Source organism: Myotis daubentonii, chromosome 3, assembly GCF_963259705.1.
Source record: "Myotis daubentonii chromosome 3, mMyoDau2.1, whole genome shotgun sequence".
Lineage (NCBI taxonomy): Eukaryota > Metazoa > Chordata > Mammalia > Chiroptera > Vespertilionidae > Myotis > Myotis daubentonii.
In genome coordinates this window covers 10,104,329-10,122,251 of record NC_081842.1, presented here as the reverse complement: position 1 = coordinate 10,122,251, position 17,923 = coordinate 10,104,329, and the positions used below count along the sequence as shown (strand labels likewise).

Below are 17,923 nucleotides of genomic sequence, written 5' to 3'. Positions count from 1 at the left end.
GCAGCGCATCACCTGCCTCTGTAGACAAACTTCATGGGCTCCACCGCCAGCGCAGTGGCCACGATGTCATCCGCATTGTGTCTGCGAACTCCGACCACCATCAGCCCATCCAGCTTGCCCACAATGAAGACCAGGTTATCCTGAAGGCAAGGAAGCTGGTCAGGACTCAGGACACACAAGCCGGTCCTGTGAGTCAGGCCCTGCTACAAGGAGACGGGAGCACCATGTCCCATACATGATGACAGGTGAAACTCGGGGCAAGGCAACTGTGGGATGAAGGGGCCCTACGGACCAGTGGGTTCAGGTTGGGGCAAAGGGGCATGCAGGGACAGAGCTGGCAGGAGAAAGGTCAGAGATAGAAATACAGTTGTGGGTGAAGTTTGTAAAGAATTCTGAGTGCTATAGGACATCAGCAGGGTTCCCAAACTTGGCACCAGTGATGTTTTGGGTTGATGTAGTGGGCATCTAGAGTGTCCTGTGTACACTCTAGATGCCCACTATATATTGGCAGCATACCCTCCTGAGAGGTGAGCATAAGAAGGACCCTGGTCCTGGTGGCGGGATTACTCACAGGGCCGATGAAGCCCAGCAGCCCAGTCCTGGTGAAAGGCCTGTCCGAGATGGGTGCTCCTCCTGCAGTGACCGGGACAGTCTGCACAGAGCAGAGAGGGGAACGGTCAGACTATGGTCCACAGATAATCAACCAACCGGCCAGGTGTCAGCAGGCAGGTGGGAGAGCTCAGCACTCACACTGCCTGACAGCCAGGGTGTGGTTCCTCAGATAGGGCTGTCACCCATGTTTACGGAGGGAAAGAGGCTACCCCAGGACCAGAATCTCTGCTGGCTGAGGAGATCCTCCTCTGGCCCCTGTGCACAGCATGACCCCCACAGGCTTTGTTCCTGCTTTATCCTCTCCTCCCACTGCTCCCAGTGCCTGCCCTAGAAAAGTGGGCACTCAATGGACTCTCCAGACACCCCAACAACTCTAGCATACAGAGCATTGGCTTGCCTGAGCAGCCTCAACTCCCCTGAGCTAACTCAGCAGAGCAGGTGCCAAGGAGGTCGGACCACCACCCACTGTGCCCCATGGATGCTCTCAGAACTTAACTTCAACATAAAGTACAAACCTCAAAGACATTCTTTGTGATCCCAAGTAGTCCATAATATGCTGTGCCTGTAGCATTGGAGTCAACACATATTTCTCCAACCTCATCGGTTTTACAAAGATACGGGGCACCATCTATCTTCACAACACATATATTAGCTATAAAAAGAAAAAAATAACAACCTCAAAAGCATAAATACATTGATCATTCACAAGGATATATTTCTATCATGTCTATAGCTATGGAAACAAAATATTATACATGTAGTATGTTCTTACAACAAGCTTTCTGACAGATGTCACAGACATTCTATTTGCTCGTGACTTTACATTTAATACACACCAAGGTGAGGCGATGGAACAGTTCAGCACGATCTCCCTGTGATAAGCAGACTCACAGGCTCTGCATGACTCTCCCACACCCACATGAGATGTCGGCTGACCTGGCTGCCAAAGGCACCATCTCGCACATTTGCTCAGAGGCTCGCTCCTGCTCCAAAGCCTGACGGACCCCACTTGTACCTGGACTCATCCTGTCACGCAGGCCCCAGCCTGATCACTCCTTTTCTGTTTTCACTAAGCAGCACACCTTCCTGATGCTTCTGCCTGCTGTCTGCCCCCCTGCACAGGGGACCTTGCCTGTATGGTCACTGCGGCCCAGGCCCTCAGCCCTGCCACAGAGCAAGCATCCAGGAACAGCCTTCAACAACAGAGCAAAATACACACCAGAACATGGAGTGGTCCATCAAACAAAACCCGGTCACTCAGTATGAATTTAATAGCCCGGGCCTTGTCCTTCCTTCGGCCCTTCTTGAGTGTTTTTCCAAAGTATTCTCATCTTCAAAGATGTGAGCAAGGCCCAGTCATTTAATTCCATTTGTGCACAAATCAGTCAAAGCCTCAGCAGAGAGAATGTTGAAGACATTCACTAAAGGAGGTGGCATTCATGTATCTTGCTGTGCAGGTAGCCCTCAGCTCACACTCAGACACTCATGTGATGACAGACACCCCAATTTAAATTACAAAAAGGCACAAAGGACAAAATCCACTGCACATCATGGTCAATGTAAACCCAGTAGGATTAACACAGTGGAGGTTGTACATCTGCTAAAAGCAAACACCACCAGCCCTCGACAAGTCAATCTTCAACTGTTCTGGCTAACAGAACCCACCTAGGGGAGCACTGTGCACACTCACACACCTAGGGGAAAACTGTGCATACAGTCCATCCTGGTCCATGTTTTACCAGTAAAAACAAACATTACTATGAAAGTCCCTTATTTTTTCATTCGGAAAAATCACTAAGACTATATTTTACCAATCTTTTAAAGAGTTACTGGGCTCTCCTCATAACTACTAAAAATATGTAAGATTCCCAATCTTTGTTCTTTGTAAAATGTTTCATCCTCATATTCAAGTTACCAAAAGACCAATTAATCCATATTTATGGTAAAATTATAAAAAGAAAAAATACATTTCATCTTGTATTTTATTTCTATAACTAGAAATAAAATTTGAACTTCTAGTCTTGTTCTAAGAGTTCCAACTTCTCCACACATGCAGGGTCAGACATCCTTGCTATGGGCTCTCCCTCTGGAGTGCCCTGGCATCAAGTTGAACAGCACATGCCCTTATGCACTGACGACCTGTGGAGGCAGACCTGAAAACACAAGGACCAGGGTGCTGAGCAGCCTGCAGACCCTGCAACCCGGATACAGCAGCACTGGGATAAGGGTGACTGACTGAAAGGTGAGAGCCTGCCTCTAGAAGTCACCAGGGTGGGTCAGGACAGCTGCCCGTGAACCACAGAAGGGCCAGCACAGCGAGGAGGGTTCGAATAGAAGAGTTGTGGGGTTGCTACAATGAGGGGTAACCGCAGAGCAGCATCAATAGAGCGTTCCCCCACTCACAATTGTCACCAGGGCCTCCTGGGCCTGGCTCTGCTCTTAATTTTCTATGTGAAACTGCACCAGCATCACTCCATGTGGCCTCGCCTGCAGAATAGCAGGAAGACAGTTCCATCACCCTCTCATCGCTTCACTGCCCGGTAGGTCAGGGAAGCCTCTAATAATTTAGGTGCTAGTCAGGCCCATGGGGCCCGATGTGCAGGATAGCTCATCATGACCTTTCTGGAACCTACAGGAATTTCCGTGGGCCTTAATTTAAGGTTATACTCCTAACATACCCATACTTTCATGACTTACTGAAATAATCTATCATTATTCAGACATCCTGGGCCCTGGGGTTTATGCCTCCATATATGTGAAGTATGAAGGCTGTGCCTGGCAGCAATGTGAGCTGTTGTCACCATTATCCCAAGTACTGGAACCAGAAGTTGGGTTCACAGCCATAAACACACCTTTATATTTTAGCTCAACTTTAAACTTAATACAAAAGAAAGCAAAAAAACCTGGAAAATGTTCTAAATTAAAATCCTAATTTACATGGAAAACCCATTTTAAGCAATCTTTTACTTGTGTGCTTCCAGATCACTCCTATAAAGCCTGGGGCTAGTATGACTCCTTGTCATGTTAATCAATCACTGGATAAGACACACTTCAGGTGCATCTCTTACCTCCAGGCATCACCTGACCAACGTCCTGAACAGTAAGGACTGACAACTTTTCTTCAGTATCAACTCTGATCACACCGTAACTAAGGCCATTCATTGATAGCACAGCTTTTCTTGGAGGAGGTCCTCCCAGGTCAGGCGGCCTAGAAAACAAAACTAGATTAACTGGCAAAGCGTAGAATTCTAGAAAGAGGAGACCTATGGCCTACCTTGCCTGCAAAATGATGTTGCGCCCCAGGCTCTGCTCTGAATCATACTGTAACCTCGAACCCTGACACAGCAGCACTGGGATAAGGACTGCAGGACTGCATGTGGCAGACTGCATCCTTGAAGTTGCCACCATCTTTCCACCCCATGCTTTCCTCTGCAGTGGGGCCTCAACACTTCTCCCTTCATCTGGTGGGCCTGTGATGATGGTGGAAGTGATGCTAAGTGACTTTCAAAGGAGGACATAAATGGTAATTCAGCTTCCACCTGTTTGTCTTGGGAAACTCACTGGGAGCTTTGGGCACAGCCAGGTAAGCAGAATGACATAATATGAGGAAGCCCAGAGCAGTCCACTCCAGGGACCAGCAAAAGAGGCCCTGAGACTGCACACAGGAAGTCATGTCTACAGCTCCCCCAATCCTAATCCAGTCCAGAGAGCATCCAACTGCAAGGCAGCACCAAAGTCCCGACCATAGCAAGTATGAGAGATATAATAACTGACTGTCGCTGTTCTCAGCCACCAAGTTTGGTAGTAATTTGCCATGCAGCATCAGTAAATGCAACACTAAAAACAAAGGTCAATATTTTTCCCAGTAAGAAAAAACTACACTGACAAGCAAAAGATATCATCATAGAACAAAGAAACAAAGACTACTTCATGGTTTGTGAAGGATAAAGATATTATTTTAATGCTAAGTTATCATTAACATTTAGGATTACTTAATACTTGCACATAAAAGCACACATTATTTATGGACATATTAACAAACATAAATGATGCAGGACTACAACTGACACTAATTTTCTAACAATGGAGTTAAAAACTCCATTGCCTTCTACCCCAGGATGGTGCCGGAGCAGCTGCAGACCAAGAGCCACAAGGCAGGCAAGAGATGACCCAGGCAGGAAAAGTAGACCATAGGTACACCTCTACCCTAGGATGGCACTGGGGCACCTATTAGTGCTCAAACGGCTTGGGAAATTGCCACAGGATGGGGCACTGCTTCATGATGGCTACTGCTCAGAAACAAATTAACAGCATTTGATACCGCAGGTAATTCAAGAGTAAGAGTAAAAATTAAGTCTCTACAAAACACAAGCAATTAAGTTACCTGCGGATGGCAACTGTTAGTGCCTCAGGAGAACTGGCACAAGGACAGATGACCTCCGGCCTCAGGCCTCTAGACTGGAAGACGTTGAGGAAGGCATCACAGGAAGATATGGACCCTGCATGAAACAAAGTGGGACATGAGAATAAATGCAAGGCTGATGGGTACGGGGGGGGGGGGGGGGGGGGGGAGCGGAGAAGTGAGCAGCACCCAGGCGTTTTAGAGGCAGGATGTAGAGACCCTGCCGAGCTCAGGTGTGGATGGAGGGAACGACAGGCTTTGGGGTGCTAGGTTACGTGATCTCCTGAGCAACAAGGTACCCAGGAGCACAGGAACGCAGGGGTGTTAGGGCCTCACTGGACAGCAGACTAGCTCATACGCCAGACTCTGGTCAATGGCTCTGTGCTGCAATGTTCCACTCAGACTCCCCAGAAGACACCTTGCGGGAGGCCCTGGACAGCCCCCAACAAGCAGCCATGCGCAGGTCCCACAGAGTCTGGGGTGTGCAGCAGCACACTAGGGGAGTTCTCACTGGGAGGACGTAGGGTGGCTGAGACAGTGGGGGCGAGATACAAGGCCAAAGGGCAGGGGCTTCATGAGGCTCCCGACCTGTATCTATGTTCTGGTCAATGCTTAAGAAATCCGACTCTTTTTTTAAAATATATTTTTATTGATCTCAGAGAAGAAGGGAGAAGGAGAGACAGAAACATCAATGATGAGAGGGAATCATTGATCAGCTAACTCCAACACCCCCCCCCCCCCCACTGGGGATCGAGCCCACAACCTGGGCATGTGCCCTGACGGGGAATTAAACTGCAAACTCCTGTTTCATAGGTCGACACTCAACCACTGAGCCATGCCAGCCGGGCAGAAATATGACTCTTTTAGGCATGTACCTTCTCTCAACTGTATTTAAATCGCTTCCAAATTTAGTGGCCAAAAAAACATGCATGAGATATAACAATGGGTCACCAACAAGAAGTGACATGTTAGAGACAGTTACAATACACTCACTTTCACTGTTCTGGGGACACCAGGTTCCAGCCCTGGTCAGGAGGTTACTCACATGGGTTAGCTCCGTCGGCCACGATCAGCATACGCAGTGAGCTGAGGCTGACATCCCGCTGACCTCGCTGAGCCAGGAGAGACCAGTGCATGTCACGGGACTTCACCAGCGCTGTCTGGGCTGCAAGGGGACACAAACGTGAAGGTGGCACTCCCACATCAGACTGACCCACCTGCAGTGCTTGCTGCCAGTGCAGTACACACGTAGGACCACAGACATGCATCCTATGTTTCAGGCCACACGTACTCTGCAGCTATGTCTCATTCATAGTTTAACTTACCCTAACCTGTTTTACTTAAAATCAAACATAAACTCAGATCCATTTTCCACTTTGATTTCTCTCAGAAGCTCTATCTTGTTCTTTCCACATCTGCCTATTCTGTCTCATCCAACCCTCCCCCAAGCTGCTTAGGCATGCAACTGTGTGGCCAAAGAAGCCTCAGATACGAGGGCTGTGAGCAGATAGACTCAGCCACCAACCCTGAAACAGGCTTCAATCTTCCTCAGTAAAACAGAATAAACAGAGACAGCTACTCCCTCTAGGCTGCCCTGATGACACCACGTCAGAGCACACGTCTCATGTCCACATTCAGTAACTGGCAGTACCGTCAGCACAGGTAGACAAGTAAAGAGGGTACCCAGGATTAGTCAGTCTTAACAAAGACCCTAGGCCCAGGCTCAGAAGATAGTGAAGGTGCCCTCAAGCTACCCCAGAGCAGAGTCACAGAAATGCCTAGAGTGACTGCAAGGGTGACTGACTGAAGGTGGAGGACGGGGCAAGGTCCCACAGGCAGCCCCATCATTCGTGGACGGCTTCATCTGAATAAACTGCTTTGCTGCTGGTGGCTTGAAAAGCCCTAACTTCATATTAAAACCATCTCAAATACTAAGAATTGATGTGATTGTAAGGAAAATTTCAAAAGAGTAACATTAGGGGCCTATGGTCCTTGCAGAAAAGAGTTGTTACTGAACAGTTCTCCACCAAGCCTTGCACACACACCCAGGCCTTGCACACACCCAGGCCTTGCACAACCAGGTCAGGCTTTGTACACACAGGCCACAACAGCTTATAGCCCAGCACTGGTGAGTCAGGACCATCACAGATGAGCCTCAGAGCTGGTCATGGCGCATGCTGGCCGTCAGGGCTCCTCAGCCCACATCTACAGTTTTGCATGTTGGCTTTATTTTTTCTTAATCACCAAAGGTTAATTCAAAGAGACTTCTTTAGTGCAGGCTGAATCAAGAAATTATGCTAATTCCCTTACCTTTATACAAACACACTTTCTGAATCCAGGAGAGCGGGTTCACCTTCATCAGTGCATACGGGATGCTGATCACGTGCATCTTGTTCATGACACTCTGTGAAAGACATGGGTGCTCAGGGCAGGCTTCACTCCGCATCCAGACTGCAGAGCTCTACATGCCGAAAGCGACAAAGGTAACGCCAGTGCTCACAACACTATTTCAGTTCAGATATACTGGTCAGGTGAATCAGCAGAACTAAGGATTAATTATATCACGTAAAAATTAGGGTTTGGGGTCATGTACTGATATGAAACATTAGAAATCCCTCGTTCCAACAATTAGATCATTTAGCATCAACACTCACTGTTAACACTCCATGCCACAGACCAGCATCCCTTTTGAAATCCAGCACATTTGTTAGTGTTTCAGCTGAAAGTGGACAAAGATGGTTAAACTGCTGAGTGAACCTCTTCACAAGTCACATGCACTTTTAGAGAAACTCTGAGATGAGCACATTATCAGCATTATAAGAGCTTTAGGAAACATACAGCATTTCCAAATACCATGCATTAATTTACCAATAATCTTGGTTATCTACTTAAATTACTGGAAAAACAACAGTAGGTCATACAATTCTGGATTACAACAGAGAACTATGCTGATCATCAATCTGAAACCAAAGCAACAATCTCTAGTTAAGAGGCTGAGTGAGGCTGTTACATTCAGTCAGACTGTCATGGGTGCTCTTCTCAATTTTATATCCGGTTCCCCCATTTCTCATACCCAAGGCCATTACCCTGCATCTTCAAAAAATATCACAGGCTGCTCATGTCACTTCCCTTTAGAAAGGTGCTCATTCTCTCCTGCCCATTTTCTCCTCCCGAGGGTATGACTGGTAGGTATTAGGAAGCAGGAGCGAATCAAGAAATGATGCAGGAGTCCCCAGGCTTCCTAGCACATCCCTGTACTCAGAGCATCTGGCGGCACCCTCTGAGGGACCTGGACCCAAAGGGCAGGGAACAGAGCCTGAAGCTAGAAGCAAATCTGGTCCCTCACCAAAGGCCACGGCAAGCCTAGTGCGCCCCACAGGAGAAACACCCCTGGTGATTACAGGGAGCTGGGTTGTGTGCCAGGACACTGCTGCATTCTGAATAAGCATGCTGTACAGGCTCCCTGGTCAGCTGAGGATCCAAATATGGGTGACATATGTAAGGTCAGGACTGGGTCTGAAGAAAAAACGATGGGACTTGACTGATAGGTCTAATTTCTTTAAAAATTTGCCGAAACCGGTTTGGCTCAGTGGATAGAGCGTCGGCCTGCGGACTGAAGGGTCCCGGGTTCGATTCTGGTCAAGGGCATGTGCCTGGGTTGCGGGCACATCCCCAGTGGGAGATGTGCAGGAGGCAGCTGATCGATGTTTCTCTCTCATCGATGTTTCTGACTCTCTATCTCTCTCCTTTCCTCTCTGTAAAAAAATCAATAAAAAATATACTTAAAAAAAAATTATTCAGGCCCTTGAACATATCTAACATCCTCTTCCAAATTTCTACTGAAATCTTCAGCTATGCCCTACACTACCCCTTACATTTAAACACCCATATTGTAGATATTTAAACATACCACTCAATTTACTTTTTAGTTTTGTTCAAGTATTGCAATGCAAAAACAAACTTCCATGCATACATTCTTATAGTTTTTGGAATAATAGTACTCTAAGTTAAATATCTAATATTTATCAGTACATGTGGCACTACCAAGAGCCAACCTATGACCATAACATTCCATCTGTATATCTGTATGCAGGACAGCTTAAGGCCAAACCAGAGGCATATAAAATAGTAATGGAAAAGTGAGTGCCAATAACACGGTTTTCCATATTTTTAAAATGTGAAATGCACTGCCCCTCAGCTCTGTTGCAGTTTGAACCAGCCAACTGGACATTGATGAACTGGTGGAATATGGATTTCACACTCTAGAAAATCGACATACACATAAGTTTACTGGAAAGGGCCCACTCATCTACTGCAAGCAGAGCCCCAAGCACACGGCACCTGGAACACCAGTTTAGAGGACAGGTCCTATATAGGACTGGGTCTGACATCTGCAGCGACAGTTCCCTGTTGCCCTTTGCACAGCTGGAAGAGCTGCCCCACATGCCCTTACCTTCCAAGTAGCCACATGCCTGGGTCAGAGCCCGGCACTGTGCCAGCAGAGATGCATGGGACACCGTCACCCCCACTGTGCTGCCTTCTTTGCTGGTTTTATACTGAAAGATTTCAAGAAAAAATTCAATTATGTGATGTTTCTGGAGGCCACGGCAGAGAGAATGGAGACCGGTAGATTTTAGAGAGAAGAAGCTATCAGCTGTCTCTCCTTCACTAACCAGCCCGTCAGACTGAAGAGCATTTTATGCCCTGACCCTTGAGGTGACACCCTCAGATGAAGTCAGGACTCATCCTGGGCAGGTGCTAAGGGCAACAGTGCATACGAGTTCCCTCATAATTGTCCGCATCCCCAGGGTAGCCAGTGAGGGGAGATTAGGTAAAAGTAAAACTGAAAGGGTCTGAGAAAGTTTCCAAATGACAATTCAACATAACTTTTAGCCTGTAAACCAAAAAAAAAAACTCAGTAGCTCAAACTCATATGAAAACAAGACCTAACCCGTGGGGCCTGGTTTAGCATACAGTGTTAGAAGTCATCACCTCAATGTAGGCGGTCCCAGCTCCTTCGTCCTGGGCCAAAGGATGCCAATCCTTGGGGGGCTTAGTCAGATGCTTCCCATCAATTACCAACCAGTTGAGAGGGGGCCAACCTGTGAGGGTGCAGCCAGGAAATATGGCACAGGTGAATGTCAGAGGGTCTCTGCTCCCCACACTCAGGGCCTAGCCACTGAACATGCAGTCTAGTTCCTGAGTGCCCAAGAAACAGATATCTCAGTCTCATTTAATTCTTACTCAATTCATATTAAACAGCAGAGACCCTGAACCAGCTGAAAAGCGAGATTCAACTCCAGCCTCTGTAAGTTTAAGTGCTGGAAAAGTACTGGAGGACATAGTTTAACTCATAATGCTGACTCCCCTCCCCCTCAGAGGCCCACCTTTGAAAGTTGCCACCTCTCCAGTCTGTGCTTTAGGCAGGCCTTTCTGACAAGCATCCGTGGTCAGGGCCAGGGTGACACCACAGCTGCCCAGCAGAAACCCGATCTGCTGGCTGCCAGCATCCTGAACAAGACAGAGTAGGGTGGAAGTGAGGTGCTCCTGGCAGCTTCGGCTCAGGACCTTTACTCTGCAGGCCCATGCACAGAAAGAAGAGTGTTTTGTCCACCCCTTGTAAAATTTCTAGAACAACTCAATTCTATATACCAGCAATTTTCAATCAGTATGCCACCAGATGTTTTAAAACATTCAATACCTGACCTCTTTTCCTTTATTTTATTTTTTTATTTATTTTATTTTTTTCCCTTTTTTTTATTGCTTAAAGTATGACCTCTTTTCCTTTAAATTGTCATATAAAAATATGACAACAGCCAACACAGTAATAGCCATTTTCAGATCAGCAAAAAATAATATACTTTAAGTATTTTAGTAATTATACTTTATATTTTAACTAGAAGCCCATTGCACGAAGATTCATGCAATAAGCCTTCCCGTCCCCTGGCTGCTGGCACCGGTTTTCCTCCGGCACCCGGGACCCAGGCCTTTGGTCCGGCCACAGCGAGGCTTGGCTTCTCCGCTGCAGCGGAGAAGCCAAGCCTCTTCAGTCTTCAGTCTTCACTTGGGCCAGAGCCTTCAGTCTTCGCCCCACACCTGCGTATGCAAATTAACTGCCATCTTTGTTGTGTTAATTTGCGTAGTTGCTCTGATTGGCAGGTGGGCATAGCAAAGTGACACCAATTTGCATGTTTCTTTTTTATTAGTGTAGATAATTAGTGTGCCATGAGATGAAATAGGTTGAAAATCACTGCTATATACAGTATTTTCATGAAAATAAAATACAATTGTTTTTAAATTTAAAAGATATATACTTTTTGCAGTGAAATATAAAGTGTAGATAATGGGCTAATTTCCCAAAGTTTTTTCTTGCAAATGACATTTAGCAGCATTTTAATATACTCCCAAAATAACAGTATTAAAATTTCCACTTGATTTGTGTTTAAATAATACTAATTATTTCCATATAGAAATGCACATTCTGTTTTAGTCAAGTCCTCTTTTATATATGTCCCTCTGTGAAATGCTACCATTTTCTTTTTGAAAGTGTGACTAATCTCTAGTTTTTCCCTAAGAATCCCTATATTCAAATATCTGTCATCATATATTATCTGTGGAAATGTTCTTATTTTATTTGAAAACTTTATTTTTGAGATTCTTGAATATTTGTTGCTGACAATTTTCATATTAGCAGCTGCCTGAATACTGGGATACAATAGAAAACTCTGAGTTTCTAAAATACATGCCTAGTCTACTCCTAAAATAATTTTTTCAATAGTTAGATTACTGAAATTTATACATAAAATGAAACAGCTGCCTAGACCATCAGAACTCCCACAGTAATCATGTCAGTAACAAAAACTGCCTGATGTGTAAGCAAACAGAAATGCAAAACATTTCCATCCCATATATTCAAAAGTATCACTGAGAAGTGAGCTGTAATAAATGACTGTAATGATTTATCCCCAAGAAATGAAACTTATTGTCAATAAACATATGGTGTTGAGAACAAGTTTAACAAAGTCTTATCAAATTTCAAATTCTACTTATCCGAGGAAAAAATGCTCATTGTTTCAAACCTTATGAAACCTGAACCCATGGCCCAGGGCCAAGTTTGCTACCTTTTTTGTTAATGGCACTTCTATGGGGACAGGAACCAGTTCTGCCAGGAGACACCCATAAAATGCAACCATGAACATCACAGGGTCACTGTTCGGAAACACCAGCGCCACCTACAGCAGCACAAAGAACAACCATGGAATCGACTGGAGAATGACTCTGTCATCTCAACTTCTGGAGTATCTGCTAATGATTAGATGGAATTGAGACATACTTTATTATTTTAGACTCTGGGATTTAATTCTTAGTCCTTAAATTTTCTCAACCATGTAACTTTTTTTAAAAAAATATTTTTTTTATTGATTTTTTACAGAAAGGAAGGGAGAAGGATAGAGAATTAGAAACATCGATGAGAGAGAAACATCGATCAGCTGCTTCCTGCACACTCCCTACTGGGGATGTGACCGCAATCAAGGAACATGCCCTTGACCGGAATCGAACCTGGGACCCTTCAGTCCGCAGGCCGAAGCTCTATCCACTGAGCCAAATTGGCTAGGGCTCAATCATGTAACTTTTAATAAATAGTTTTTAGGTTGAGGTCTCTACTCCCCATACAACAAAATAACTTTAAATTTCTGGATTTAAAGACAGTTCATCTGGGCGGCAGCAACTCAGGGATGGACCATCACCCACCATCAATTAGCCCAGGTGAAAATCACCTCTATCAACACGAAAAGTAAACAAGAGATCATATTATATCTAAAATATCTTCCAAAAGAAGAAATCCTAACGCCAAAGTTTTAATTGAACAGATCTCCACTCAAGACTTAAGTATATTCACAGGGAAGGATGGTGGGTACAAAATCCTCAGTTGAGATCCCTACAGCTGCTTCCGCCGAGTCCCTCTTCCCACCTGGTTAGCATGCTGCTACTGTTTATATTTTATAATTCTATTTTATCTATCTTACATCTTTATTTTTGTCAAATTTTTAAAACACAGAATTTAAAATGAACCAAAAAAGTACTAATGAAAAACAATACCACCCCATGCTCCACACTTCCCCACTCCCTAAGGCAACCACTTTTTAAATATTTTACATCTTCCTTTTGCTATTTACTCTCATATTTTCAAATATTTTGCTTACAGTTTTATCTTTTGAAAATATTCAGGTACTAATTTTATTTCCTGTTGTTGTAGATGAATATTTAGCTCTCCTCTCCCCCCTTTTCTTCTTCCATCACCTCAATTTCCATTTCTTATAATAATCTGGTTACATGAAAAGCTATTTATGGAAAAAGTATTTTTTAAAATATATTTTTATTGATTTCAAAGAGGAAGGGAGAGGGAGAGAGAGATAGAAACATCAGTGATGAGAGAGAATCATTGATTGGCTGCCTCCTGCATGCCCCACACTGGGGATTGAACCCGCAACCTGGGCATATGCCCTGACCGGGAATTGAACTGCGATCTCCTGGAATAGGTCAACGCTCAATCACTGAGCCACATCAGTCAGGCTGGAATAAGATTTTTTTTAAACCCCAAGTAGTGTAATAAGTGTGCTTAAAACCATAGTGATGAGTCAGAATATTATTTGAGCAGACTTTTAACACAGGCCTCTGAACACGGAACAATGGATAACTAATGAATAATTCTCCTCTTTGTAAGGCAAAATTCGAACTGTACCTATATTTATTCTGTAAGCTTAATCAAGTTTCTAACAAGTTAGTTTGTTGAAAAGCTCTCCTTCTAAAGTTGATGTTAATAGAGACTGTTCCAGAACTGTGAATTATAGCCTTGTGACTACATGTTTGGTATAGAAAACATGTTTTTAGAGAATCTGTTACAAAAGAGTTGTGTTTGTTCACTTTTAAAAGTATATTAACACAGGAGGATGAATTTGCCACCCATCTCTGATAATTAACTCACTGTGATGTTGTCAACCTTTTTATAATTATGTGGATTCTCTAGCAAGTCAAGGCAGTATCTGTAAGTCTTTGTCCTTGCAGGAATTTTCTTCAAGAAAAATAAATTACTGATTCTTAGGTTCATTATAAATCAGGGATTCTTTCAGACTCACTCTAAAGCACAACACATTGAAGTATCATTCTCGTACTGTTGCACTTTCACAATCAGGTACACATCTCCTTTCTTTCTGATGGTGACAGCTACCAGCATTCATACTGGTTCTGCTCTCTACATATCCATTAGCCAATCTGCTCGAAAATATCCCACCGCATGTGTAAATATCTATCAATAGTATTCTCCAAATAGCCAACCAGGCAGGTGAACTCATAAGTTTTACCAGCTGTGGACCAGCCCCACCCGCACCCTGGGCCATGTGTCCTACTCCTGCTAGGCTGCTCCTGGGGGACTGCCTTGTGGCTCTCAGGTTTGGGCCCCACTCACTCATTCCACTGAAGCACTCATCCTTTAGGAACCTCCCAAGAAAGAGTGCTTGGGAGTCAATTTTTTTTGAGTCCTGTGTGTCTGAAAATGGTTACATATCTTCACATTTGTTGAATAACTAAGAATAGAACTGTAGGTTAAAATCAGATTCCCTCTGAACTTCTGAAGGGTCACACTGGTCTCCCCCAATTTGACTGCTGACCCCCTGTATACATCCTACTTTCCCCTTAGGCTCTGCACCCTGGTCTTGAGCAGTAACATGCTTTTGTGCTCATGTGCATTTGTGGAGCTACTGTGTTCACTGCAGTCTTCACTTTAAAGCAAATGCTCTCCAACTCCAGAACATCATTTTAAATTATTATCACTGAAAATTTTGTATTCTTTCTCTTTCCTCTTTCTGAACCGCTATCAGATGTTGGGCCTTCTTGATCAATTCTAATTTTTGCACTATTTTTCCTTCCTCCCATCCATCTCTTGTTCTTTTATTTATTTTTCTTCATCATAGACTCTAGGAATTTTAATACTAATTTTCTGAAAATTTGTTTTCTGTATCTAGCTTTCCTCCAAGTTCATTTGTTTCTTCTTCCTCCTTTCCTTTTCCTTTCATCTTTTTGCCCTTTGGTTATCTTCTTCCACATTAAAGTTTCCTTCCTTAAATGTCCTTGGCTTCTAGTTTTTCAATTAAAAAATGAGGCACTCAAAGAGTTGCCTGAAACTCTATGACAGCTTGTCAACTTACAGTTTCATTTCTGACCCTGGGCAACCTTTTTCACTAGTTTACACTGCTAAGTTTGTTGATTTTCACCATGTTCTCCTGTTTTCTCTCCTGGACCTTCTGGTACATCCAGGTTCCTCAAGTCTGGTTCAGTTTGCCAAGAACAATGCTGTCTAATAGAATTTTCTACAATAATGAAAATGTTCTATTTCGAGCTATCAAATATGGTAGCCTACTGAGCCCTTAATATGTGGCTTGTGTGACTAGGGACCTAAATTTTTTATCTTATTTAATTTTGGTTAATTTAAATAGCCTCATATGGCACTGCCAACTACTTGGGACAGTTTAGGACAAAGATCTAAGCCTCTAGCCTCCTTTGCATGCTATTAGGGCTGACAGGTTAAGAGGGGATGGTGGTCCAGGAACCACACCTACAATGACCCTCCTATTTCCAGTGTTTAGAGCATATTGGTTGGTCAATAAATATTTTTTGAATGAACAAAAAATTAAATAAAATTGTTTCCTAAAAAACAAAAACAAAAAGAAGAGAGGATGGTGGCCTTGCCACATGGAATAGGAAGAATATAAAGCACACAGAATTTCAAAGTAAGGTTGTTTCCTCATAAAACTTAAGCTTTGAATATTTAACATTTATTAATATCTGATATAAATATTTTTATTAAAATCAACATATTTGAAGTCAAAGAAAAAAGAAGTTGAAGAATCAGTGGGTAGGCAATGAGAAAAAGAAGAATAATCATTTTATCTACATCATCAAAATTTTTTTCCATATTTAATATTTTTCCATGCTGATTTTAAATCCCTTGTATTAACGCTGTAAGTCTAACCAGCTGATAGAACATTGATTTCAACGCAAAAAATGTTTACAGTCTCTGTTTTTGCTCACTCCAATAGTTACATTCTAGTTACTTACTCTGTCTCCAGGTTTAAGTAGTGGTTCATTCTTACTAGTCAGTTTATTAAGAAGAGTATAAGCTAGTTTTAAACTCCGACTCCAAAGTTTCCCTAAAATGAAATAAAAATACTAAGCAATGTCAAATTTAAGAAACTAATAATTATCATTTTAATATAATAATCAGAATACCCCACAATGTACCATTATTCAATTTCTGAAAATTCAGGTAGTTTCCAAATGAAACTACAATGCTATAATAAAACATCATAGTTTTTTCCTCAAAAACACTTACAAATTTATGTTCCTTAACATAAAAATAATATAGGATTTTATCATAGAAAATTTAGAATATAGAAAAGTCAGCAGAAAAAGGTCAGCATTCTTTGTTACATATGTGTATATGTAACACATATATACTCATACATATGCACATACATACACATATATATGTGTATATGGAACTTTCAAAAAATGAGATCATACTCCACCCTGCTTTTTTCAATCAACATTGAATTGTGAATGCATTTTCATGTCATTAACTTTGTCTCAATTACATCCCTTATAATCCATGTAACCTTTACAACAATTCATGAGGTAGGTCATATCTTCATCTCCGCTTTTCACTCAAGATAAGACAGTCAGGGAGAGCCACCAGCTGCTGGAGTAGTGCATCTGGACCCCCAGGATCCAGCCCTTAACCCTATGAGCTCCTGCCCAACACACTTCTCCTGGCACGCAATCTCTATATTCAGCACCAGCCCTATGAATGCTCAGCAAAGAAGAGCTTCTTTGAAAAAGATGAGATTAAGGAAAAGTAAAGAGGATTGAAGGTACCTGGGGAGGTAGACAGAGGCAGGGATTGATAATGCAGTAGGAAGATAGAAGAATCTCAGTCCATCCCCAACATCCAAGGCAGCCTTAATGTTTACCCTAAGCAGTATACTAAAAAGTCCTAATTCAGTCCCTCTCAAATTCCTGTGACATAACCCCATGCAGTCTGAGCAGCCATGCCCTCTGAATAAATGCTCAAATTTCATTGCAAATAATATTAAACTCAAGTACAACATTGTGAAATAAGTGAATTGTGGGACCTGAGAAATAAATGAGAAAAAATATGTAACTCAAAACACTGTTATTGCTTTTGTCTATATAAATGGTCAATTCAAGATGTCAATAACTAATCCATAAAGGTTTCCAAACTGAATCCAGCTAGAATATAAAAAAGAACAATGCTTCATAACCAAGTTAGTTTTATCCCAAAAATGCAAAGACAGTACAACATCTACAGAATACTGAAAACAGATAAATGATCACCATCAAAAATGAATATAAAATAAACTGTTGTCAGACAAGCACTGAGACTTTCTCACCAGCAAATCCACAGTAAAATGAATACATACACGGGGAACTTACAGGCCGAAAAAGAGAAATTACGGTGGGAAATTCAGGACAGCAGGAAGGGGACCATGTGACAAAGGAAAAATAGAGTATGACTACTGACTTCAGAGACAATCATGGAATGTCCCATGGGTAGAAATAAAGTGCAAGAAAAGAAGAATGCAAGGGTGAAAGTGGGTTCTTCAGAAGCAGAGAGAGTCAGGCATGAGTAAAACTTGGGAAGGGAAAGGCACATGGTGAGATCAGGCAGGAGATAGCTTGACTGTGGCAAAGTCTGCAGGCCCAGCAGGGTGATCCAAAGTAGACTGCTCATAAGGGGAGCCCATGCTGAGCAGAAACCAGGCCCTTGCTTAGTCAGTGCCTAGGGCTACCCAAGCACAGCATAAACCAGACCTGAAAGCTGAATTCAACAGG

The 17,923-nt window shown here is 43.1% G+C and overlaps 1 protein-coding gene across 12 annotated transcripts in view; it reads right to left on the bottom strand.

Annotated features, from left to right (window-relative positions):
* DIP2A (disco interacting protein 2 homolog A) overlaps positions 1-17,923 on the bottom strand; it is an 84,946-nt gene that overhangs the window by 26,027 nt on the left and 40,996 nt on the right. For all 12 annotated transcript variants that reach the window (XR_009451779.1, XM_059686765.1, XM_059686764.1 and 9 more), the window contains 13 exons: positions 16,130-16,221; positions 12,136-12,246; positions 10,402-10,525; positions 10,007-10,116; positions 9,468-9,570; positions 7,669-7,733; positions 7,325-7,418; positions 6,060-6,179; positions 4,997-5,111; positions 3,681-3,820; positions 1,128-1,264; positions 572-652; positions 13-140 (listed from right to left, as the gene is read on the bottom strand). Coding sequence is in view for 11 of the 12 variants with exons in the window: in XM_059686765.1 (XP_059542748.1) it covers positions 13-140; positions 572-652; positions 1,128-1,264; positions 3,681-3,820; positions 4,997-5,111; positions 6,060-6,179; positions 7,325-7,418; positions 7,669-7,733; positions 9,468-9,570; positions 10,007-10,116; positions 10,402-10,525; positions 12,136-12,246; positions 16,130-16,221 (1,420 nt within the window). In the remaining variant the exon portion in view is untranslated. The remainder of the gene's footprint in view (positions 1-12; positions 141-571; positions 653-1,127; positions 1,265-3,680; positions 3,821-4,996; positions 5,112-6,059; positions 6,180-7,324; positions 7,419-7,668; positions 7,734-9,467; positions 9,571-10,006; positions 10,117-10,401; positions 10,526-12,135; positions 12,247-16,129; positions 16,222-17,923) is intronic.